We start from the raw sequence: 25,738 nt of genomic DNA, 5'->3' as shown, positions 1-25,738 counted from the left end.
TATTATATATGATTCTTCATTAAAGTGTACATTGCAAAAGACAAAAGGTTTTTCCATGTTGCTGAAGTTTTCAGCATGCTATGCAACGCAACAATAGGCACAGTGCCGAAACTCTACTTGGACCTACGCTCCTGCTGCACGGCACCACTCCGCTCATGTGGGCAGTGTGAATAACCTGTTCATATGGACTGCTTATGTGCAGTTTTGCGGTGCAGTGTGAAAAATGTTGAAGGGTCAGAGAGAGGGTGGAAAATGTTTATATAAAACAGTATTATTATGTAAGTATAGTCTACATGCATGTGTATTCACATACATATACTTCACATAGATTTACTTTACTCAGTTCAAGATTTTCCTGTCATTTACTCATTATATTGTCTCAAGCTGATACCAAGAAACCAACCAAACATATATTTCAGATCATCAGACAAAATTTCAACACTTTACCACCTCTCTATGTGAATGAGGTAAACATGATTCAGGAAACTGGAAAAGAAGTATCATGGCTAGAGCATTTCTCTAGCGGATATTACAGTCCTAGGCTCAACTGTACTGGAAGCTCAAGAGACAAAATACAGCAAAAGCAAATTAATGCAGGGATGTGTTCACAGTAGTATGTCTGGGATACTGCATTTATATAACATTAAGTTCTTTTCACAAGCCATGCATTAGGACTTTGCACCACTCAATGCAAGCCCCACTTTGGGCGCCACATGAAAAGCAGACAGCATCATGTTCGGGCAAAATGAGTTTGCTATAGAAAGTCAAAAAGAAAACACAGTTAAACATACATTTAAGCTTAGAAATAATTCCTGGTGATTACTTTGATTTGCACTGGATTCACAAAATATTATTCAATTAGTTAAAATTAGTTCAGGAACTGAAAGACCATGACAATAGGTTCAAGTCTCATTTCACGATGTTCAGCAGCAAACAATGTCCACGTTTTGTAAGGGTCTTTATATTAAGGAGCGTAAAACCACGGAGTGAAATATCAAACCACAAGCAACATTTATACAGTATGAGCACTTCTTCTCAGTGTGATTACTGTACACATAAACTTGCAGCAGCATTTACAGAAACATAAGGACTTCATTTAGATCTCTCAGTAACAAGGATGAAAAGTGTGCGAAGAGAAGGTCACGCGTCTACTACCCACACATTAAGCAGCACACACAACACACACAGGAACAAATACACAGAAGCTTCTAGGAAGCCGATTCTAATAAACACAAGCCCTGGTTTGTCTCACTGAATATATGATTAACAAGAAGATCACAAACAGTTCTACGAATCAAATGTGATGAATCTAAATAAATGATTCATCCAACCATAGCTCAATATTAGAGTAAGAAAATATGCAGTACATACAGTGAGGTCCAAAAGTCTGATCTAGATTTTATTTTTATTTTTTTCCCTGATTAAATGAATTAATGGAAGACAAACCAAATAAAACATTTATTTGGTTTATTTTAATTCAACTTGTAATTCTAGTAACATACTTTGTAAATAAAATATTGTATGAAATAATTTTTAGACTTCATTTGGACTCCACTGTTTGTACAACTAAAAAAATATTTAGACATGATATGCTGTAACTTATAACATACATACCTAAATAAAGCATAAATCCTCGTGTAACCCCTTCGGTCCTACTCGCCCTGCTCCGAGCGGGACTCGAACTGGCATCTCTAACAAGGCGCTAACAAGTACACTAAAGACCACAGTAGAGCTGCACGATTCGTGCAGAAAAATTGATTTTTCTGGCGATTTGCAATTTAAAATATATATAAAATCTGTTGTGCTTCTTTGTAGGGCTGCACAATGTGGCCCAACATTTGGTGCTTATATATAAATATGACTAATAATAATTATTAAAAATAAACATAATAAGAAATCTTACTTTTATAATAACACTCTCATTATTAAAAATAAAAAATAGAGTATTTAAGAATAAATACAACAATATAATAATAAGAAAATAATAATAATAATTTTATTTTACAGAAAACCTATTTTATGAAAAACTGCAGGGTTATATTACATTTAATCATTTAGCAGATGCTTTTATCCAGGGTTACCAGTTAACATGCAGGCAGCCTATGACTATAAATCATTAGAAAGGTCTAAGGATTTATTATAAAATATTATATTATTGTGATAAAAATCTGTGACAATATTTTTTCAATTTTTGTCAGGAGGTATGTAAAATCAAAAACAGAGTCATGTCTTTAATATGAAATATGAGCCTCATATGCATCCACTGTGAAAACAACAACAACAACTGTACATGAGGATTATCATATAAATTTCTTTAGAAATATTATTTTTCCTCTTATTTACCCAAAATATAATGTAAGTGAGCATTACTGAGCGCTAAACATGCCTGTTCATTCATACTGAAAGCCAGAGGGCGCCCTCGCACAGAAACTCCAAATATGCCTCACAGAAGTAATATAATTTGTGAAGTTCCAGGAAATCCCTAATACCAATGAAGGCATCCAGCTATGAGCTATCACTGTAGCTGAATAAAAAGAAGACAGAAATGCTTTGACTGATTAAACATGAAGACAATAAACACACTGCTGCTGCAATATATGGTGTATTTGAGTTCTTCAAGCCTTCTCTGGTATTTTCATAATAAAGTATATTTATAATGCAATACTAATCAACATAGCATTAATTACAGTATAGAATACTATAAAATAATATATTGTAGGCCTTGCTCTATAAGAAGCCACATCAGCTCAGAAGAGGAAGTTATTTCAAACACTCAACTGACATTATGAAGTGAGTTTAGTGTAAAAACTCATAGCGCTTTCAGAGATGGAGCAGCATTTACTACTGATCACAGAGCCACTGTACTAACACGCTGTGCATATATTTATTTAATTAAAAATCTAAATAAATCACAGCCTTTGCTATTTCAAAATCACACTAAGCCAAATCCAGTCTCTAGAATCAGTCACTAGTGCGCCTCTTGAGATCAGGTGAGTGAGGTTTACCTGCATAGCTCTCACTAGCTGGCCTCCGTTACACTTGCAGGAAGAATACTAATGTGGCTCACTACTTCGCATAGTTGAGTGCAGTGCAAAACCAAGTTTAGAAGGCACTGCAGTCCTGTGTATGAAACTATTGTTCTTGAGTAAAGAGACATGCAGTATGTAAACGCAGCAGGAGAAACTGTCAGGATTTCTTGGTCAAAACATCTGTGAATATCATTGTGATGATTTGCCCCTCTAAGAGTATGTGTAACTGTCATAATATGGCTTGTTGAGTTGCCATACTCTGTAATGATGTGAGGTGGCAGGGGTTTCAGAGACTAAAAATAACAAGAAGAGCGAAAAATGTGAAGTGACCAAAGGGTAAAATATTGAGTGGTGCAATTTTAAGTGGAAGGAAATATAGAATCCTATCATATTTTGGGGTGTCTTTTTTCCAAAAAAGTGTTTGAGTATGACCCATCTAAAACAGAGCAGGGTGATAATCCAGAGTAACAAATACCCAGTGATATTTATGATGCTCTTAGTTTTGAAACTGAAACAACTGAAAGACATTCAAATGTTTGGGGTCAGTAAGATTTATATTGTAATAATAACATTTCACAATATTACTGTTTTTGATCAAATAAATGCATCTTTGGTGAGCATTTTAATTTAATTTAAAAATCATGCAGACCCCAAACTTTTAAATGGAAGTTGTATGTATGTTTTATTTTTATTTATTTATTTTTTAAACTGTTGAGAAATAAGATACTGATCAAATAAAACTTTTACTCTGACAGCACGCCAATTCGGAGGCAGCTAACCCCATGAAATGTTGTATATATGGACAAGTACCTCATAAGTACACTTGTAAATGTGCTTCACACCTATGAGGCAAACATTTCTCATGAGAAATGCCATCTGCCAGAGTCGTTAAAAGTTGACATAACCTTTTACTCATTTCCACTTCTGGGTCCTAGGAGATCCAGCTGAGAAGGACGTGACAGATAGTGCAAGCCTTGGCACATCCTTCAATCTCTCCAGCTGACCCAGATAACACAGACCATGATTGAAAAAGTCTACAAAACTCCTCAAATGATCAAAAAAGCCTATTTAATTTTGTCACAGTCACATTTAGGGGAAGTTTAGCATAGAACTGGTTTATAATGAGTTTTTAAGCAAAAGAAATGGCATGAGAGTGTAGAAATGTCCAACATCACATATCTTATGTTTTCAAATCTGTGATGCACAGCAGGCAAAAGACTGATGAGATAAGACAGAGGGAAGAGCCCTTAGTGACAAGGTCACAGGATGGACAGACATGTTGTCAAGAACACACAATCCATTCTCATAAAGCTGGAGTGGGCCGCTCCAATGAACAGCTATTGATCCAGGCTTTGGCGTTTTGTTTCCTTTTAAATCAAGAGAGGATTTTCATGCTTTGAAGCCTCAGTGCTATCTTCTCTCCAACATCCCATTTAAAATTAGACAAGGCACTTGTACTTAAAATAATGAAGAATTAAAATAATAAAGATCATTTACTCTAACTGTGGCTAATATTGCTGTAATTAATATTTGGAATGAAGATTAACATGGCTTATAAAATACACTGAAATAACTAACAGAGGAATAACAGTAATAAAAAAACTAATAAAATTGCAAAAATGCACCCAATTAAGTCATAATGAAATAAAGAAGCTAAAATTAGAAACAAATAAAGTGAGGCAAATTAGTGCAACAGCTGAGTTATTACTGCTATAGTCTCTTGTGCATAATAATGTCTTTTTCATGCTCTCTATGCACCTGAATAAATCTCACTAACAACAGTTTATTTTCTTTAAAAGGAGCCTAACCTCTAACCCCAACTGTTCTGAGCCATTATAGGCATGCGCCTGCAGAAGCAGAAGTCCTAAACTGTCACTCTGTTCACTTCAGGACATCAGTGTGTTGATTTAGCAGCAGCAGTGCAGCTTCCGAGTATTGAGCAAACGTCAGCTCTGATCCAAGATCAGCACTGTGGAAAGCATTAGGCAGTCATGTCAAATGAGCCACTAAGCGAGGGGAGGCATGGAAAGCCATCAACACAAAAAACATCTTGTTCCCTCATGCCAAGGGCAAGTCTGGGCATACATCTTCCTATAACAGAGACTTATGAAGTAAGGAAGAGTTCATCACAAAATGAAAATTTAACTACTTTTTTTTTAAATCATCATGCCATTCATGCCACACAGTAGATTATATTAGAAGTCTTCTGGAGTCATTCAATAGCTTTTCGTTATTAAAAGGGGGGAAAATGTGGGATATTTTCCTATCGTACTTCTAAATGCTATTGTTTTTCAAAATGGCACCATATGCCTAGAAATGACACACATAAACCAGTGAAAGTTGGCATCAATGATGGTAAACCTGGCACCAAGAGTGGGGCTGATTTGTGAGATCTAGTGAAGGGAAATGCTCCTCTCATAAAGCGATCATATGGCTTCAGACGGCTTAGTAAAAATCTAGTGCATGAGTCATATGGGCCATGGCTACTTACTAAGTGGATAATTCACCTAAAATGAAAATTGAACACAAACAAATTTGTGATTTACAAAATCATTTTTTGTTGTTCCTATGAAAAACGTTCCTATCATTGAATCATAGCTTTAACCCTGACCGAGACTATCAGTGTTGTTCCTTCTTTTATGAATCATGTTATTATAAAAGCAATAAGATGTTTTGAATCTACACAAAACATTCATGCTTTATAGTATTTGCACACTGTATTTGCACATTAAAATCCGTATTGTTCATACCCCAACAAAACCTGGCAAAACCTCATATAACTGACATTAAAATTTCATAATCCTCTGATCTATGTTCATTACACTGGTGTATTTTGTCTAAACTGTGTGCATACACACCCACACAACAGTTTGGATGAGCTGTTCTAGCACAGCTGGCGTAATGCATTCATAATATTTCCCCTGCAGGGCCTTTAATGTGAGTGTGCGTGGATAAGCAGAAGAGTCAGCGGTGATCCTGCGGGCCTGTAACGGATGCTGGCTGTTTGCTCTGTGACGGATGGGGAATAATGGATCTGATTGTGGCAATGATGTTTGCTCCTGTCCGCCGCCTGTGCTGAAGGCGGTCTCTGGGAACACTGTGTCACTGTCGGGCCCTGTTTGATGAGGTTTGTTACTAGGCAGTCTGTCTGTCAGCATGCTGGGCTCACTCTAACCACCCCAAATCGACTGAACAGAACTGTGGGCTTCAGCAGCTCAAGGTCAGTCTGTACCCAGTGCCATCTGACTCGGACTGGACAACAGCTGCTGACCGGAGAGCAAGAAACTATAAAGAATTGGGGCAGCAAGCAAACACACACATATGATACCACAAAACATGAAATCACACTGACACAATACATGCACACATTAGGGTGAAAATAAGTAGGAGGAGATCAGGGATAGCTGCAACATTTTTGTCTAGCTATGAATATCTCTGGGAGATTTGGTCCTAAATCTCACAAACTTTAAAAGCAGACTTCAGAAAATGACATTAAACACACAAAGTACCAATACCAAGGTAGTTGATGTAACATGTAACAACAAATTAAATTAATAAAAGATGATTCATATACTTCTCATTTTAATAGGGTCGAACAACAAACATAGGAAAAACATGACTCTGTGTGCATGTTGATATTTGTACACTATCTGTATTTGTACACTTTTACACTACCGTTGTTAAGTTTGGTGTCGGTAAGGGTTTTTTAATGTTTTTGTCTCTTATGCTTTTTTAAGTCTCTTACGCTCACCAAGGCTGCATTTATTTGATCAAAAATACAGTAAAAGCTATAGTATTTTGAGAAATTATTACAATTTAAAATAATGGTTCTATATTCTGCTGGAGGGACAATGAATCATTTAGCTTTAGCTTCTTAACTTTAGTTTCGTTGTGTTTGTATGGAATTTAACAAAGCCCCAAGAACACCACTCTGTGTCATGCCTAACAACACTATTAGCTGTTCTAAAATCACTGTAAACCATGGCTTCACTGGGCTTATTGCTTTTATAAACTGACTACTACATATACCTGACAAGATTTCATAAAATTAACACACAGCAACAAAAATAATTTATAAATAATAATTTATTAATAACAAAAATATTTTTCCACCAAACAATGTAGTTCCTGACAAATATTAAATGCAGTGGCACAGTAATATTAATGTAATGAGGTCACAGGTGTGTGTTTATAAAGTATTTTACAACGCCTTCGAACGCAGCTCATCTGATCATAATCAAGAACCAAAAAAATATGAAAAAATATATTGCCACTAATGAAAAATTGAACTTAGTTCAAAAAATTACTTCCACTTTTTTTGTCTCTAAAACCTATAGCATTACATTAAAAATGCATGACACAACAATTGACAACAGGAACAAAGTGGGTATACTAATGACAAGAATTTTAATCATCCATTTTTTGCATTTGTGTCAAGCAGGGCGCGGCCGAGAGCCTTGGGAACGAAGCAAGTCTTGAGTCCCATGCAAGAGAAGACAAGACAAGCCTTTGGGACATTTATGTTGGTGTTTTTGTTTTAGTTTATGTGGCAGTCGTCTGTGACGGGCTGCCACTTTACTTTTTATTTAGTTGTTTATGGTTATTTTGTCATTAAAGTTACTTTTATTGCTCGCTGGTTCCCGCCTCCTTCCCTAAACTTGAAAATTGTTACATTGGTGGCAAAACCCGGGAGGAAGGAGGGGCACACTGTCGGAGGAGCGGTGAATGGTTCGCTTGCCGGTTTCCACCTCCTTCTTCCCTGAACTTGAACTTTGTTACGGTGTTGAATAAGTATCATTACACCTAGCTAATATTACAGTCTTCCCATTTATCAGACTAATAGGAAAACTACTGCAAGACATGTGAAAGCAGATGTATGATAGTGAATATGTTGTCAGTTATCTCATCAAAATCATGCCATGCAATTTCTCAATACTAATCAAAAGACTAGTCTAAATTTTTGCTTTTGGTTTGCACATCTAGATCAAAGGGGGAGACAGAATGCAACATGCCACAGTGAGTTTTTCTAATGGATATTCAGAGACATTAATTTGTGGTATAATGGAGGAGAAAGAGTCTGCTGTACAGTACATGGTGGAGCCTGTAGTGAATTGGATGTGGGTCAGAGAAATGCAGCATATCTAGGTCATACTGAATTGTACAGAGGCTTAAGCCTTCTCTCATTCTGGCTCACCTATTAATAAAGCCCATAGGGGAGACACAAATTACAATTCTGTCTGTGACACTCCATATTCACAAATCACAATCTCATTATTTAGCCAGACAACAAACTGTGCAGTGAGGAGGTAAATCATTGGGAACAGCTTTTATATACTGGCTACTCCCTAAGTTTTTTTCCAATCAGATGCTAGATGAGTGCTGAAATAAATGCTCTGGAATTCAGTGATAATTCACCCAAAAATAAAAATTCTGTCATCATTTAATAACCATCATGTTGTTCCAAACCTGAACACGAAAGTAGATATTTAGAAAAATGTTGGTAACAGTTTTGGTGATCATTGACTTCTATTGTATGGACAAAAAAAGTCATACAGGTTTGAAACAATATGAGGGTGCCAGCCAACTCGGGTCTCCCTTTCTGCGGCAAAACACCTAGTCATTGGGGGAAACTGTAGATTGTTGCAACTGTTGGTATGAAAGTTCCCTTGGTTAACAGGGAACTCTGATAAGCAGGACGGAATGAGGTTGTAATATATCCTCTGGAGAGATATATTTTAAATGTGGGTAAAAAATAGTGCCATAAACAGTCTCCCAAATCAGACTTACTGTAAAGTCAGCATGAAACGGAAGTTGCGATAGTTTTATCTTTCCCATTGTGACGTATATCAGAGTGAAACAGTTTCTCAAATAAGAAAAAAAAACAAAAAAAAAAAAACATAGGCGGGACTTGATTTTGTCCATCGAGAGTTGATTGGATCATGCTATTGCTCCAATCTCATGTGAGTGACAGACTGTCCTGCCCTCACACAGAGAAACATGTCATCAGGGAAGAGATGTCATTGCATAAGGGAGAGGAAGCTATTTTGATTAAAGATTATGAGGGCATTTGAATTAAAAAAATTATAATGATGTGCACGGATGAATAATTTATAATAAATGCTGCAATATTCTATAAAAAAAATAAGAATTTTGATTTCATGGTGACTTTAAAGGCACCTTTTTTGACAAGCAGGCATGTACACAGATAGATCCCAAGTGGTGCTCAGGCATCTGACTAGATAAGTGCCCTTTTTGCAAGACATTTTTTTACATTTTATATTTCAGTATTTATGTAAATTTGGACGATGGCATAAATTCTCAGTTAACTGTGTGCCCGACAACTGCATTTAAGTTCTAATTCTGTGAGACCGCATGAGCCCCTGCCCTTCCCTCTTTTAGACATCAAAGTTAGCGCACGCAAATTGCGTGCCCTGCAGAGCATCATCCACGTCTCATGGTCCTGTAGCACTGTTTGTCACTTCTGTGAAATTAAACCACTATTAGATCATCTCAATTAGTCTGACTTAGGCAAAAGCCCTCTTTAAGCTTAGCACTGGTGTAAAATAGCATTGTGCAAGGACAAAAAAGCCACTAAAATTAATAAAAATGATATGAAGATATAAATTGCCCTTGTATGAGTTTGTGTTCATAACATAAAATATTATCACGATTGCAAATGTGATATTCATCTTATACAACAGTTCAATAAACGAAGTTTATTATATTAATTTACTATTTTTAGACACAACATTGTCAGTTTCTGAATGAATCGGGTGATTCAATTCAATGACCCATTCATAAAGACAGTTGCTGAATTCGGAACCGCATACTACTCTTACAATTTTCCCCATATCTTTCTATGGCAAAATAGAAAGAGTAGTATGTTAGTATGCAGTTCCGAATTCAGCAAGTCACTTGCTTCGTTCATGAATGAATTAACCTGTTTGAACGAATTGGTTGATCGAATGATTCTCTGATTTACTTATTAAGACTTGCTGCCACCCACTATCATTTTATTTTCCCCAACATTTCTATATTTTAAATTTTATATATAGAACATTAATTTCTTAACATTATTTGTGCAATTGTAATCGCAGTGTAAATGGATTGTTAACCAATATTCAGTTGCAAATATGTTAAAGGGTTAGTTCACCCAAAAATAGTTCACCCTCATGTCGTTCTACACCCCTTCGCTCATCTTCGGAACATAAATTAAGATATTTTTCATAAAATCCGATGGCTCAGTGAGGCCTGCATTGACAGCAAGATAATTAACACTTTCAAACGCCCATAAAGGTACTAAAGACCTATTTTAAAACAGTTCATGTGACTACAGTGGTTCAACCTTAATGTTATGAAGCGACTTTATTCAACAATATCAGATATTAGAGGCTTTTGCATCTGAAGTCTTCATCTAGTGATGGGCGATTTTAAAACACTGCTTCATGAAGCTTCGAAGCTTTACAAATCTTTTGTTTCGTATCAGTGGTTCGAAGCGCGTATCAAACTGCCAAAGTCACGTGAACCATTGAAATTTCAAAACACTTATGACGTAACAAAGCCTTGTTTACTGAAATTGCATGACTTTGGCGCTCTGAAACACTGATTCGAAACAAAAGATTCGTAAAGCCCCCCCCCCCATCCCCATCCCCCATCAGTTAAACAAACAAAGCAATGTTTGAAAACAGTTGGAAAGTTAAGAAAAACAGAAAAAAACTATTTTAACACTTAAAAAAATACTCCACCTTTAATAGCTGTATATACATGAAGGACATAAATTAATCATTTGCAACAGTTGCTAGAGGAGAAACTTTATTTACAATAGATTGCTGTAGTGTCCTCCAGCTATTGCACTGCAGTATGAATGTAATTTAGTGTTTTTTGCTTAGCCAGTGTGTATTAGTCAAAGACAGCTGCCTCAGTCTGCTACACTGTCGTGGGAGCTGTCAGACGGATTTGGTAAACCAAGAGAGAGTATAGCAAGTCATTGTCAAAATCTTCCCGCTCCACAGTCTAATCCTAGAAGACTTTAATTGAGTGCAACTATCTGCTTTCATGTTTACTGCTCCTGAACTTTATAATGAATCTGTGAGATGTTTGTAATACCACAACCACTCAAAATAACAGAAAACACAGCACTGCACTAAACCTTAGAGCACAGCCTATTATAAGAATTTGACAACACTCACTATTCAACATAACTTTAGCAAATACTGTTGCAGTACAACAACGTCTCGGTTACTAACGTAACCCTCATTCCCTTAAGGAGGGAACAGAGACATTACATCAAATTAACATTATGGGGATCTCACTTGGGAGCCCAATCCCATTTGAGTGGTAACAAAACAAGCCAATGCACTTTGGCGAGTGAGATTTTCATGGCAAGCCACTCCCCATACATACATACAGGTACAGTATATAAGTTGGAGTGCAACTCACTCATTCAGATTTGTGCTGAGGAGCCGGGGATGGGATCCCGGCCATTCAGCGGTGGTACAAGGTTATGACAGGTGGGACGTGGCAGACTTAAGCCACACGTGGAGGTTCCAGAAACCGGGACGTGGGTGCAATATGGTGCCCCCTCCTGAGAAAGCAGGTCTTTCCTGAGGGGACTCCGCCAGGAAGGTGCTGTCACGAGAAGCATCATGTCCGAGAACCAGGTCCGGGTGGACCAGTAGGGTGCAACCATCAAGACCTGCTCCTTGTCCTCCCTGACCTTGCACAGTATCTGTGTGAGCAAGCTCACTGGGGGAATTTGAGTAGGCCCGTGAGCTGTTGTGAGAACTCGTCAGCTGCACAATTGTGCTCACCCGGAATGTAAGTGGCACGGAGCGATCTGAGCTGCTGCTGATATATACGCCACCATCAATGCGTTGTTCGACCGGACCAGCACATGCTTGCAGTACTGCTAGCAACTCAAGGCAATTGATATGCCACTGCAGTCAGGGTCCCATCCAGGAGCTCGAAATTACACACCTGTTGCATAATGCGCCCCAGCATGATCTGGAGGCATCGGTTGTGACAACAACGTGCCTGGACACTTGTTCAAGGGGCACTCCAGCCCGTAGAAAGGCAAGGTCTGACCACGAGCTGAAAGTGTAGTGACTGATTGGTATGATGGTCACCCGATGTGTGCCACAGCGCCATTCCCATCTCGGGACTCGGCCGTGTAGCCAGTGCTGAAGCAGTCTCATATGCATCAATCCGAGTGGCATGAACGCGGCAGCGGATGCCATATTCCCCAGGAGCCTCTGAAAGAGTTTCAGTGGAACCTCTTGTTTTCCCCCTGAATGAACTCAGGCAGTTCATCACTGAATGTGCACGCTCGTTCGTGAGATGTGCCGTCATGTTGACCAAGTCCAACTCCATAGCGAGAAAAGAGATACTCTGCTCAGGGGAGAGACTGCTCTTTTTCCAGTTGACCCTGAAGCCCCAGATGGCTGAGGTGCCAGAGCACCAGGTCTCTTTGCACCAGGTCTCTCAGATCTTGTGATTGGGCCAGAATGAGCCAGTCGTCGAGACAGCTGAAGATGCAAATGCCCACTTCCCTTAGCAGGGCAAGGGCAACCTCCGTGACCTTCGTGAAGACGCAGGGCGACAGGGACAGCCCAAAGTGGAGGACCTTGCACTGATATGCCTGGCCCTCGAAAGCAAAGTGTAGAAACGGTCTGTGTCGGGGTAAGATTGAGGCATGAAAGTAAGAGTCCTTCAGGTCGATTGCTGCAAACCAATCTCAGGGACGAACGCATGTGAGAATGCGCTTCTGTGTTAGCATCTTGAATGGAAGCTTGTGAAGGGCAAGATTCAAGACACACAGATCCAAGATCAGCCATAACCTTTAATACTTAACATGACATAATACTTTTAACATAACATCATACTTTTGGTCTTACTATTTTTCATATTTAATTTTTGTATTGAATGTATGGAAAATATTGGTAAAATGTACCAATTATCACATTTAAAAATAAACACTTTTTGGCATACCATAAAAATATTCTGTAGCCTATCTGGGCCTGTATTCACAAAACATCTTAAGGCTAAAAGTAGCTCCTAACTTGCTGATTTAGGAGAAACTCTTAAAAATAATGGGTGTGTCAGTCCTAAAATTAGGACTCCTAAATTTTTGCTCAAAGTATTTCACAAAGCATTTTAGTGCTAAAACTAGCTTTTAAATCTGTGAAAAGTTAGGAGTAGTTAATAGGACTCCTAAGTCACCAAGACCAAATCACAAATAATCCTAAAATGGTTGTTGCTGACTATCCGCCTCAGCAGTCCTACCAAAGACACTGTTCACCATTGAGGCAATAGGACATAGAGCCTTGGGTGCTGAGCCTTTTCTTCATAAATGCAATAAAAATATTTTGATTTACAGATTTTAATCTGTGATGACATAAAGGTTAGTTTATATACAGGCAAAATGCATTGAATGATGAAGAATAAAACATTGCCGTCAAGTTGAAAATAATGTCCTATCGTCGGTGGCAATAACTTTGTGGGCAGCTCGGGTGACCCGAGTTTGAGATCCGGCTCGTGGACCTTTCTCGATCCCGTCCCTACTTTCTCTCTTCTACATCGCTTCCTGTCTACTCACTCTCCTATCATAATAAATCAAAATAAATCTTTGAAAATATTTAAAATAAATAAATAAGAAAATAATGTCTGATTACCTGTGGCAGTTGTTTTCACGAGTTCACACTTACAAATGATCGAATAGAGTAAAAGAGTAAAATAAGCATATTTGGAGTGCTGTCCGAGGAGAGGCCCTGAGCTCGGAAAACCATCCGTGAGTGAGGAGTCGGGGTGGCGGAGGGGTGCAGAAAACTATTGAGGTAACTAGGTGAGTCAGCTGTATCTATATATTCCTCCTCTCTTGCCGATTAGATAGGCAATTTGATCGTGCTCCTCCAGAACTTTATGAAACATAATGTGTTGCTTGAATTCTGCAATCTTTCGAGATGCAGACATGTAAGAGGCTGAGAAATTAGCTGAACATATACTTATTTAATTAGTGACACTTAGCCTACATTTTAAAATCTTTATTTGAATATGGCAACATTTATATTTTAAAATCTTTATTTGAATATGGCAACATGATACCTTATTCTACAATATTTCTATGATTAAATCACTGACAGAGACCCCTCCCCCATCAGCCAATCACTGTGTGCATCGTTAGTAAGCACGTTGGCATCATCCATAGCAACGAGGTCAACCTGCCCTTTCTCTTTTGTCTCAGCAGCTTTGTGAATAGGTTTTAAGAGAAAATTTTTAGCTACGAACTTTTACTGCTATTTAGGAAAACTCTTAGTGGTAAGATAAAATGTTTTGTGAATACGGCCCCTGAATTATATAACAATTAGGCTATCCATCTCAGTGAAAACCATGTAGCATACCAAAATTTCATAAACCGTAGAAGTGAAATCTTATTGTAAGGCACGCAAACATGACAGTCAAGTGGCTCTTAGACGGTAAGCATTTCTTTGACTGGTTAGCTTTTTTAAAACGGTCTTTTTGCGCTCGCAATCTTCTAACATTACACTCTGACACACTGTATTTCTTGGCACACTTGTTTTACGCGGATTTGGTGCCACCTATTGTTGCAGGTGTACTATTCACGTAAAAATCTAGACCCTGAATATAAGACAAACCCATTTTTTCAGATGTATTTCTAAGAAAAAAAGTCTTATATTCGGAACAATATGGTATTGTTTAGTCGCAAATACTTTGCCGTACTGATTTAAAAGGTGTCACATTACTCACATTCACTCAATAACCTATATTAAGTATTTTATCCTCCCAACTTTATAAGCTTAATGAGTTCCAAATGCCACTTTAAATAGCTTCTTTCAACTTTTAAAAACACAGAAGCTCTTCCAACGAGATAATGTTGCCAAAAAAGTGAGCACCCAAAAATACAGTGGTTCCTATTCTCACCTCGAAGATACTTTCCTGTCATGGATGGGCAGCCATTTAAAGACGCCATTCCCATGTCATTTAACCCAGTTTAAAGGGCACAGTGGCGATAAACCTGGGCGCTTTGGATACCACATATCCCAAGCAAGTTAAGCTAAGGGGGGATTAACGCCAGAGATCCGTATTATCTAGACCTCTAGGGTTTTAGTGGGTCAGGGGATGCAATAGCAGGGTCCATTTCCACAGGATTTTCCAGCTTTGATCCCACTCTCGCCGATATGGCTGGCAGGCTGAGCCCATGGGATGAGGCATTGGCCCTGAGGCTTAATCTAGTTTAAGTGGCACCCATGAACCACTTCTGTATGTCTCACTCAATCAACAAGAATCCACCCATCTCCCAAATATAGATCACCTAAAAACATTGACAAAGATTTTCACTTTGGGATAATTCGGACTGCCAGGCACAGATGGAAAGCGCTGCAGGCTGGAATCATTGTGCTGCTGTTGAGTAATGCTGAATGCTGCAACTGCAGCTGTTACTGAGATGCTGTATACTCAGAGCACAAATCCAATAAAAAAGGGATCTCTTATTTTATTTTTGCTCCTTTTAATATGGTCTGATAAACTACAGTAAATGACAATCTCTCATTTAAAATTACATTAACAATTATGAACATGCACATTTAACTTTGGCATGCACAATACATTAATGACCATCAATATCAGACAATATTCACAGAATTTTACATTATCTGTATTGGTATGAAATGATGAATCCAATACTGAAAGTAAACAATGTAATGGATTTTTATACAGTTTATTTTCTACTATATCTAAAAAAAGCTTTACTGACCATTAAAATAATTATTGGATATTGGTCAATTTTTTCTTATACTGGTCCATTTCCAAATTCATTTCTATGCCAACTTTGTAAACTGCTTTATAAAAGAAGTGATTTAGTCCTAAAGCAGTAAAAGGATTTTACAGCAGTAACAATCTAGGGATCCAGCCGCAATGGTGGAAAAACTCATAAGCATTACATTCATGCTAACTCCCACTTCTCTCCTCTCACTCTTGTATATGGCTCATATGCATATAGATTTATATCTCTTGCAAGGTTGCTTCTTTCCAAGAGTGAAATTGTTAGTCATGCTCGCATAAGGATGCATCAATTTTTCAAAATTCATGCAGATATGGTCAGATACTTCCTGATGGCTGGAGCTGGAGGATATAGTTTGATGAAAAAAAAAAAAAAAATCTTTGCACTAAAATATGAGCAGATCACATGAGCATTTAGAACAGAGCAAGTCTCATTTTCCATGCCAAGTGCTATTTGTCTAATGTTTCAAATTTTCAGTCTCTGCAGAGAAAAGATAATATTTTTTAATAGGAACAGAATTCATAGTTTGTGATATGATATGAAACTGTAAAATATACGGTTAAAAGCACTTTGGCTATATCAGATGTCTCAAGGATCACAAGTGAATAAACTTTATAAACTGCACATCATTATCACTAGAGAGGAGAGCTGAGATGGACTGTTTTAATGTGGACCACTGACATTGACAGCTGTGCAAAAGCACGGCCAACTCAAGGATGTATGTCAGCGTGGGTACTCTTCCTCAGGGAGGGCTGTAATAAAGCTCATTTTGATAACCCAAAACTCAGAGCCGCCCGTTGCTCATCTAATTGGAAGCGTTTATGTGAGCAGCAGCAGGAGAGGCCTTCGTTCTCACTCTAGAATTAAAATGCTAATGCACTCGAAACAAACAAAACAAAGCCTTTCTACATCTGGGATTTGCATGAACTTGAAAGTATCCATGAAAGTCAATAACAGAGGGCACCAAGTTTGAAAACAGAGCATTTATCCAGCATACGACACCATGCGAAGCCATCTGACAGGAAGAGAAACAACCACGCATGAATCTAAAGGACTGATGCAACGACAAAGGCAACATTTTCCACCACTTTGAATCTTTCTTTCTTCTCGTCTTCTTTGCCGCTTCTTTTAGCCTCCCTCTGGGATGACAGTAGGAGGGAGAGTGTTTATGAGTGGGCTGTAGAGGCAATAATGGTAGATGTTGTCTGTGCCAGTGATGTAGGGAGAGGTATGATGGGTGTGCTATTCCACACGCACAGCAGGAGCATCCCCAGTGGGCTAGAGGCAGCGTCACCAACCTGGCTGCAACACACAGATCTAACCAGCTGAGACAGTGCCTGACTGAAGGTCACATCAGGAAGAGAGGAAACGGCAGCATAGCAGGCAACCTGCTGATCAATACTAACTCTTTAATTGATCAGTAAGTAACATGAAATATGTACCAGTTAATATAATGTCATGCTACAAAAACATTTGGTTTGTTCTATATAGAAAGCTATTGTATTACTTCAGTATACTTGCATTATAATGCTCAAGTTCCATTGACCACTTTTATAGTGCTTTTTGTCCTTTGGTCATTGACAGCAAAAATAATGTAGCTTTTTATCAGTATTTATTTCTTGTTATTTTCTTCCGTTGCGCGGGCTGGGAGCTTGAAAAAAGCTGGCTGCAGGAACCACAGGGCTACCGTGACATTTAAAGTGTTGGATAGATGAGCAATGTATCATGTATCAGAGCGAATTGAGGGGAGGGACAAGAGAGCGCTACTCTATGTGAGTGCATTTTTAAGGACACGACGTCCTGCGACCTGCAGGCTTCTGCATTGTACATGAGATTTTAACATCTGAGGAAAGCATATACGGTACATTTCAATATTTCAAGTGATCTAACGCTAAGGTGCCACAGGTTCTCTTCAGGTGCCACATACCACTACCTCAAAATATTCATGTTAATAAATTCATGCAGGGGGTTCTAAACAATATAATAGAAACTGCTTATATTTCAATATAATATCTCAGTCTATCTAATGCCTTACATTTGTCAGAAAGCATCATTCCCTACCTATTTTATACATAATTCCTAACAAACACAACAAGATGCAACAATTTCCAAAGAAAGGCAATTTTTGAAATCAATGAGGTAATGTTAAACAAAATACAACCGTCATGTTCTTTCGCTACGTGTTGAAAGCCTTGTGACATCATCAGTGTAAGTAGATACAATCTCCTGTGTTGGTAAACAGTTTAGCCAAAGGTCAGTCCAAATTATCAGATGCCCTAAACGTGCTATGGCTGAAGGGACTGCCTGTCCCTTACGGAGGCGTTTAAAAGAGGATGGTGGCCATTTAGCCGAACAAGATTATATGTCAGTGAAAGAACAGTACCATGATCACACACATTGCCTCAGGTTTCACAATACTGGTCTCATATAATAGTTACAGCAATAACAAAAGATGAGATTCTGATTAAAATTTGCAAGGAAAAGAATTAACTGCAGTCCCTTGAGCATGTATTAACATTCAGGAACCATTTTTCTCATATTGAATGGACTAGCAAAACTAATTTCTTATTGGATTTGTTTGTACAGAGTTGAGAATGATCCCTGATGGCTGACAACCTGCCTTTATGTAATTCAGCGAGAAGCTGTATCGCTCTCAGTCAAAAACCGAAAACATTTAAATTATCATTCTTAGATGACATTTTTGGCACTTTGAGATGTAGTTTACATGCTTTATATTTTGTTTGCACTGTAACTGAGCTCATTCAAGCTGCCAGACAAACAGAGGAGAAAAGTGCTTCCTTTAAAACAACACTGCTTAATCAACTCAGTGTCAAGATAGCCCAGTTGAATCACAACTTGGAGCCGCGTTGCCATGGTTTCGGTCTCGACCCCCAACTAGCTGCCTACAGTTTGGTTTGTTTGTTTATTCCTCAGGATAAAACTGGCATCAACATTACATGTGTGTGAAGCCTCTGTTCTATAAATTTGTGTAAAATTGTCATCTGTCTCTCAGAGATGTGTTTGTAACACATAAACCACCAGTGGTAGGTGAGATACAAATCATGGACTGGAAGAGACAGTAAAGGATAGAATACAGCTCCACACTCTTTGAATACATTTTATATCTATAGAATACTGAAAACTGGACATTTTGCTTACCTGAACAAATCAGTTTCATTAACATGTACTCCCTGCCACAGTCTTTCTTATAGTAGCATCTTAAACGACTGACCAAGCAGGTTCCAATTTTGACCTTCTCCTTTTTGCAAAGAAGGATGATGGTCTCATCTGCAGGAACAACAGAGAGATCAAAGGGAGAGAAAGAGTGACAGAATGTAATAAGTATGGAAGTCAGGGTCACCCATAAGTTTAAATGACCTTTGGCTATATCCCACCCAGGGATTTTTCAATCATATGACCACAGACCCTACATATTATGTAACAGTCAGTTCAGACAGATACACCAACTAACCTTCTCTTAAACACTTAAACTTGTATACAAAGCAAAATCACAATTTCAGATTTGTAGTGTTTACATGTCATTATTGCGTGTCATGTCTTATTCTTGTATTTTCTATACACCCATTTGCACAAAAATTGAGATAATTAGAAAATACGCATTGAGCTGTAAACAGTTGCTGATTTATTTTCAAATGGTTCATTCAACAAGTGCAAAGAACAGCATCTACACCATCTACAACTTGATGACTACATGAATACTCTGGGCTATTTAGCTTATCTTTCCAGGGCTCATTAGTCAGGCTACTAATGATTTAGTTTTATTTTGCATAGGACCATACTCAATACTTTTCAAAAACAACAGTGTCATAACTATAAAGTGAAGAATAAAAATGATGTAAAACATCTTTCTGGCTCATTCCCTGGGCAATAACAAACAGAATACCACTTCAAAGTATAGATTTTTCCCTTGAATTGCAGCCAAATTGTGTACTTATCTTTAAAATGGAACCACAGCTGATAATGTAATGGCATATATACGGTGTACACTAACCTCCAAATAACCTAAAGCAGCTATGCCTAATTATCCAGGGCTCACAAGTGCATTTGAGAAAGCATGCATAAAAGATTCAAATAAAGTACTCACATGCTTTGGTGTAATTCTTGCCAGTCTTGATTATATCTAAAGTAGTGAAAACAAGAGGACAGTGCAGGAGGAGAACTGGAAATTAAAAGGGGGAAGAGAGACAGAGAGTGTGAAAGGAAGAGGGGGAAAAAGTTTCATTTAATTATCATAGGCTATTATTTTAATTCTACATCCAGCTTGCAGGGTTGCCTCTGACAGTGTTACCTCTCATGGGATCTGAGATGTGTGTGCAGGTGCAATCATTCAGAATCAATAGAGACCAACTGACTAGAGCAACAAGCTACCATGGAGCCTGGCTAATAATTCAACAAACTAGTGCTACATAGTGACCTTTATGTTCAAGTTATGAAAATAGGCAACTCATTTTAAGGGTGGATGTATATAGATAGATAGATAGATAGATAGATAGATACTAACGTAGTCTATTAATTAATAAATCCTTAATATGTGTTAACACACGAAGCACTTTTATGTTACCTGATAAAACATTTTTACAGAGTACATTTCAGCGTAAAGAGACCACAGTCTCTGAAACACAATAAAACGAAAACTGTGGTGTCTGTATGACTTTAAGATAAGGAACAGGTGAAGTAACCTACTTACCCGCTCGCTGAAAAGAAAATAGCCCCATGCAACTTGAACGTCAGTGTTTCTGGGATTGCTCTGCAAAGCCCATTTGGACTCAGAGCTGCAGCTGAAATTTACTCTGCTGACCTCCTCAGACGTGTTTTAGCCTACCACGGTCCTGCAAATTCAGCTCCTCTACATGTCTAAATATCTCGCGCGGTCGTCTTGTTCACTGCATGCATGTGCCGCACATCAAATCATGACAGTGCTGCGCAAACCCCGCTTTACTATGAATCCAAATTCCAAAACGATTTCCTTGCTTGATCACGGCACTTTCATTACAGAGACTGTAAAAATCACGGTATACAACTGCTGTATGTGTATCCTCGCCACCTCATGGCTGAGTCTCCTGGCACTTCATAAGGCTTTCTGAATAAAGAAATGAGGGCAGGTAATGCTGTGCCATTATACACAGAGAGAGAGAGAGCGAGAGAGCGAGCGAGCGAGCGAGCACTACTCTCGCGACAGACAAAAACTGGTAGAGTAAATAACACGTCTCAGGCTAAACAGATATACGAAGAAAAAAAAAAAAAATCATAGGTCTGCTTTGCTCACCTCTACGCTCACTTTCCTGTTGAGCTGCTTGAAACAACAGTAAATAACTTAATTACGGCACATTTGTTATTATAGTAATGAGTGTAGATTTGTATGCTGAATAGTTTAGGGATAATCACAGGAAGCAACATTATACTGTATCATTAAAAATATATATATTTAACTGAACTTAATAAATTTGGCTCTATTCACTAATTTGTTTTCTCTATACACAAAACTGTGAGCAAACATAAATAAGGACAACACCACTGACATTTCTACAATTAAACATATGTAAATAAATCAAATGTCCTCAATCTAGTATACTCCATTCTTCTCCATAATGGTAACTCCCAAAACTTCAATCTGTCTTTGTCAAGTGCCGCCACACTCGTGAGAACCGAAGTGCATTATGGGTGTCGCCGGCATGTGTAAGGTATCAAACAATCTGTGGGTGCTTCTCAATACTCAAAATGATGCTTCCTCGTTTCCTCGCTCCTACATCCTCCAGCCTGTGACCCGGAAACCGATCGAACTCAGCCATCTTGAAGGACATCTCAATTCTCAAAGGCTGAATCCCAAATGAAACACTTCTATGGACTTTCGGTCTTGTGGACTTACAATGGCTGCGTGTCCGTTAGGTCCACGAGACCGCAGGGTGTCCCATTCATCATTTTAGGTTTCAGAAGGGTGTTCGCGAGCACCCCCTTTGCGGCCGCTATGCGCCCTAGATGCGCACTTCAGCTGAGCCCCCAAGTCTGCGAGCTACACAAAGTACTTTACCCGGCAGTCAAAGCGGCATTACATCACGAAAGTGCGGACTCAGAGGAAGAGCGTGAGGGTTTAGGGTGCCATTTGGGACCGGACCAGGGATGCGTTCCACTCCACTTTTAGACACGCACTCCAAACTTCCCTAAGCACTTCCCCTCGGGGAAATCCCTGCCACCATTTTGAAGTGTGTTCCACTTCGTGAAATGGATGAGGGAAGTTTATATATATAATATACAGTGGGTACGGAAAGTATTCAGACCCCCTTAAATTTTTCACTCTTTGTTATATTGCAGCCATTTGCTAAAATCATTTAAGTTCATTTTTTTCCTCATTAATGTACACACAGCACCCCATATTGACAGAAAAACACAGAATTGTTGACATTTTTGCAGATTTATTAAAAAAGAAAAACTGAAATATCACATGGTCCTAAGTATTCAGACCCTTTGCTGTGACACTCATATATTTAACTCAGGTGCTGTCCATTTCTTCTGATCATCCTTGAGATGGTTCTACACCTTCATTTGAGTCCAGCTGTGTTTGATTATACTGATTGGACTTGATTAGGAAAGCCACACACCTGTCTATATAAGACCTTACAGCTCACAGTGCATGTCAGAGCAAATGAGAATCATGAGGTCAAAGGAACTGCCTGAAGAGCTCAGAGACAGAATTGTGGCAAGGCACAGATCTGGCCAAGGTTACAAAAAAATTTCTGCTGCACTTAAGGTTCCTAAGAGCACAGTGGCCTCCATAATTCTTAAATGGAAAACGTTTGGAACGACCAGAACCCTTCCTAGAGCTGGCCGTCCGGCCAAACTGAGCTATCGGGGGAGAAGAGCCTTGGTGAGAGAGGTAAAGAAGAACCCAAAGATCACTGTGGCTGAGCTCCAGAGATGCAGTCGGGAGATGGGAGAAAGTTGTAGAGAGTCAACCATCACTGCAGCCCTCCACCAGTCGGGGCTTTATGGCAGAGTGGCCCGACGGAAGCCTCTCCTCAGTGCAAGACACGTGAAAGCCCGCATGGAGGACTCCAAGATGGTGAGAAATAAGATTCTCTGGTCTGATGAGACCAAGATAGAACTTTTTGGCTTTAATTCTAAGCGGTATGTGTGGAGAAAACCAGTCACTGCTCATCACCTGTCCAATACAGTCCCAACAGTGAAGCATGGTGGTGGCAGCATCTTGCTGTGGGGGTGTTTTTCAGCTGCAGGGACAGGACGACTGGTTGCAATCGAGGGAAAGATGAATGTGGCCAAGTACAGGGATATCCTGGACGAAAACCTTCTCCAGAGTGCTCAGGACCTCAGACTGGGCCGAAGGTTTACCTTCCAGCAAGACAATGACCCTAAGCACACAGCTAAAATAACGAAGGAGTGGCTTCACAACAACTCCGTGACTGTTCATGAATGGCCCAGCCAGAGCCCTGACTTAAACCCAATTGAGCATCTCTGGAGAGACCTAAAAATGGCTGTCCACCAATGTTTACCATCCAACCTGACAGAACTGGAGAGGATCTGCAAGGAGGAATGGCAGAGGATCCCCAAATCCAGGTGTGAAAAACTTGTTGCATCTTTCCCAAAAAGACTCATGGCTGTATTAGATCAAAAGGGTACTTCTACTAAATACTGAGCAAAGGGTCTGAATACTTAGGACCATGTGATATTTCAGTTTTTCTTTTTTAATAAATCTGCAAAAATGTCAACAATTCTGTGTTTTTCTGTCAATATGGGGTGCTGTGTGTACATTAATGAGGAAAAAAATGAACTTAAATGATTTTAGCAAATGGCTGCAATATAACAAAGAGTGAAAAATTTAAGGGGGTCTGAATACTTTCCGTACCCACTGTATATAAACTTTCCTCGTCCATTTCTACTTCATATGTACACTTCAGGCAGCTCCATATACCACAATGCAACATGATTGTGACGTCACCGCATATCGCGTTTAATTTACCCGACTCTATGATATATTAATGTTTTTTTTTTTTTTTTTTTGAATATTTAAAACAACCCAAACACACCTATATACACATAGAATGCTGCATTAAACAATTTCGTAAGGGAAAAAATTAAATAATAAATCAACTCCATAGCGGATTCCAAGTGATCAAGGGCGTAGGACGTTCCAGTTCAGCCCATTGCAAAGGTTCCGCAAGTAGTGGCCACTCATGCAATGTAAGCAATGACGTACAACCGAGTCAAGGAGACTGAGGGAAGTTAGCGAGGGAAGGGCGAAAAACAAACTGGAACGCAGCCCAGGATACACAGGTGTATCCTTTGCGGAAGTCTTTCTCGTTGAGAAACCTGACGCACATATATATTCTCCTCCCCCTTCATATCTGTCACAATAATTTAAATGTATGCTTTACTTTTGCAGTTTAAATAAACTTTACATCTCTCATATTTCAACAGGGCATCTTGCGTTATTAATATTTATTATGATTGTTTTTAAAATAACCAAACTTTAACAACATGAGGGCAGATCCCTCGAGCGCAGCTGATGACGCTTTGAAGTGATGTTTGAGTGATCAAGAACATTCCAATATGCAAATAACATTTCCTTTGATTCCTCATTCCTCATTTTCTTTCCTTGCATCTTCCCCTCACATCCTACGGGGGTGGAGCTGAGATGCGAGGAAAGAAAATCGAAGGAAATGTTATTTGTATATTGGAATGTTCTTGATCACTACAGAAACACCCCCAACCCCCCTGCCACTGACCACTTCTCCTGAAGACCACACTGCATGACGATGGGGATGACCTCTTCCTCTAAGAGCTGGGCGGCTTTCAGGTAGACTCAAGTGTCGGAACACATTTTGGAAGAGTTGTTCAGCTGTTTCTAATGGAGTGGGTAGTCCCTTCAGAAGGATTAACTTGCATGCCTTGGAGAATCGGTCTACCACTATGAGGATGCAGGTGTGGGACTCTGAGGATGGTAAGTCAGCCATGAAGTGTGACCGATGTGTGATGATGGACGATTCGGTATGGGTAGTGGTGCCAGCTTTCCTTCTGGTAGATGATGGGGTGTCCTTTATATGGCACAGACTGAGCAACCCTTAACATATCAGGAGACATCCTGGGTCATGGTGGGCCACCAGTAACGATTACGGGGGAGCGAGAGTGTTCGCTGGCTGCCTGGGTGTCCAGAGAAGTATGAACTTCCCGGAGAAGTATGAACTGCATGAGGGACAGGCGTAGGGATGATGGAACATAAGTCAATCCCTCAGGACCTCCTGGCGGAGCTGGCTCAGAACGAGTGGCTGTGGAGATCTGGTCATCAAGGGACAACTGGATGGGGCTCACTATAATGGCTGGAGGGAGTATAGGTTCAGGTGGAGTAGAATCTGGCTCTGGGTGATATATATGTGAGAAAGTTTCAATCTTTATGTTTTTGTATCCAGGTCTGTAGGTGTGAATGAAGTTGAACTGGGTGAAGAATAGCACCCACCAGGCATCACGTAGATATTCCAGATTCCGATGATCAGTAATGATTTCAAACTGATGTTGGGCTCCCTCCAGCCAATGTCTCCACTCTTCAAGAGCCAATTTGATGGCCAGTAGTTCTTGATTGCAGATGTCGTAGTTTTGGTCCGCCGGGGACAGTTTCTTAGAATATAAGGCACATGGATGAAGGACCTGCGTCATGTGGTGGCGATGTTCGGCCAGGTTCTGGGAGTATATCAGGATGTTGTCGATGTAGACAATGACGAAACGATGGAGTATCTCCTGGAACACCTCATTCATGTATCCTTGGATCACGGAGGGTGAGTTGGACAATCCATATGGCATCACGAGATTTATAGTGACTTGATGGTGTGACAAAGGCGGTCTTCCACTCATCACACTCACATATCCGAATGAGGTTACACGTGCT

General features: G+C 39.3%; 1 protein-coding gene across 1 annotated transcript in view; it reads right to left on the bottom strand.

Annotated features, from left to right (window-relative positions):
• bean1 (brain expressed, associated with NEDD4, 1) overlaps positions 1–21,497 on the bottom strand; it is a 57,723-nt gene extending 36,226 nt beyond the window's left edge. Inside the window, exons 1-3 of the mRNA XM_051899654.1 lie at positions 20,534–21,497; positions 19,931–20,005; positions 18,985–19,113 (exon numbers count right to left, since the gene is read on the bottom strand). Coding sequence (XP_051755614.1) covers positions 18,985–19,113; positions 19,931–20,005; positions 20,534–20,561 — 232 coding nt within the window. The 5' untranslated portion in view covers positions 20,562–21,497. The remainder of the gene's footprint in view (positions 1–18,984; positions 19,114–19,930; positions 20,006–20,533) is intronic.
• Between the last annotated feature and the right edge of the window lie 4,241 nt (positions 21,498–25,738).

Source organism: Ctenopharyngodon idella, chromosome 7 (assembly GCF_019924925.1).
Source record: "Ctenopharyngodon idella isolate HZGC_01 chromosome 7, HZGC01, whole genome shotgun sequence".
NCBI lineage: Eukaryota > Metazoa > Chordata > Actinopteri > Cypriniformes > Xenocyprididae > Ctenopharyngodon > Ctenopharyngodon idella.
This window is presented reverse-complemented; position numbering and strand designations above follow the sequence as displayed.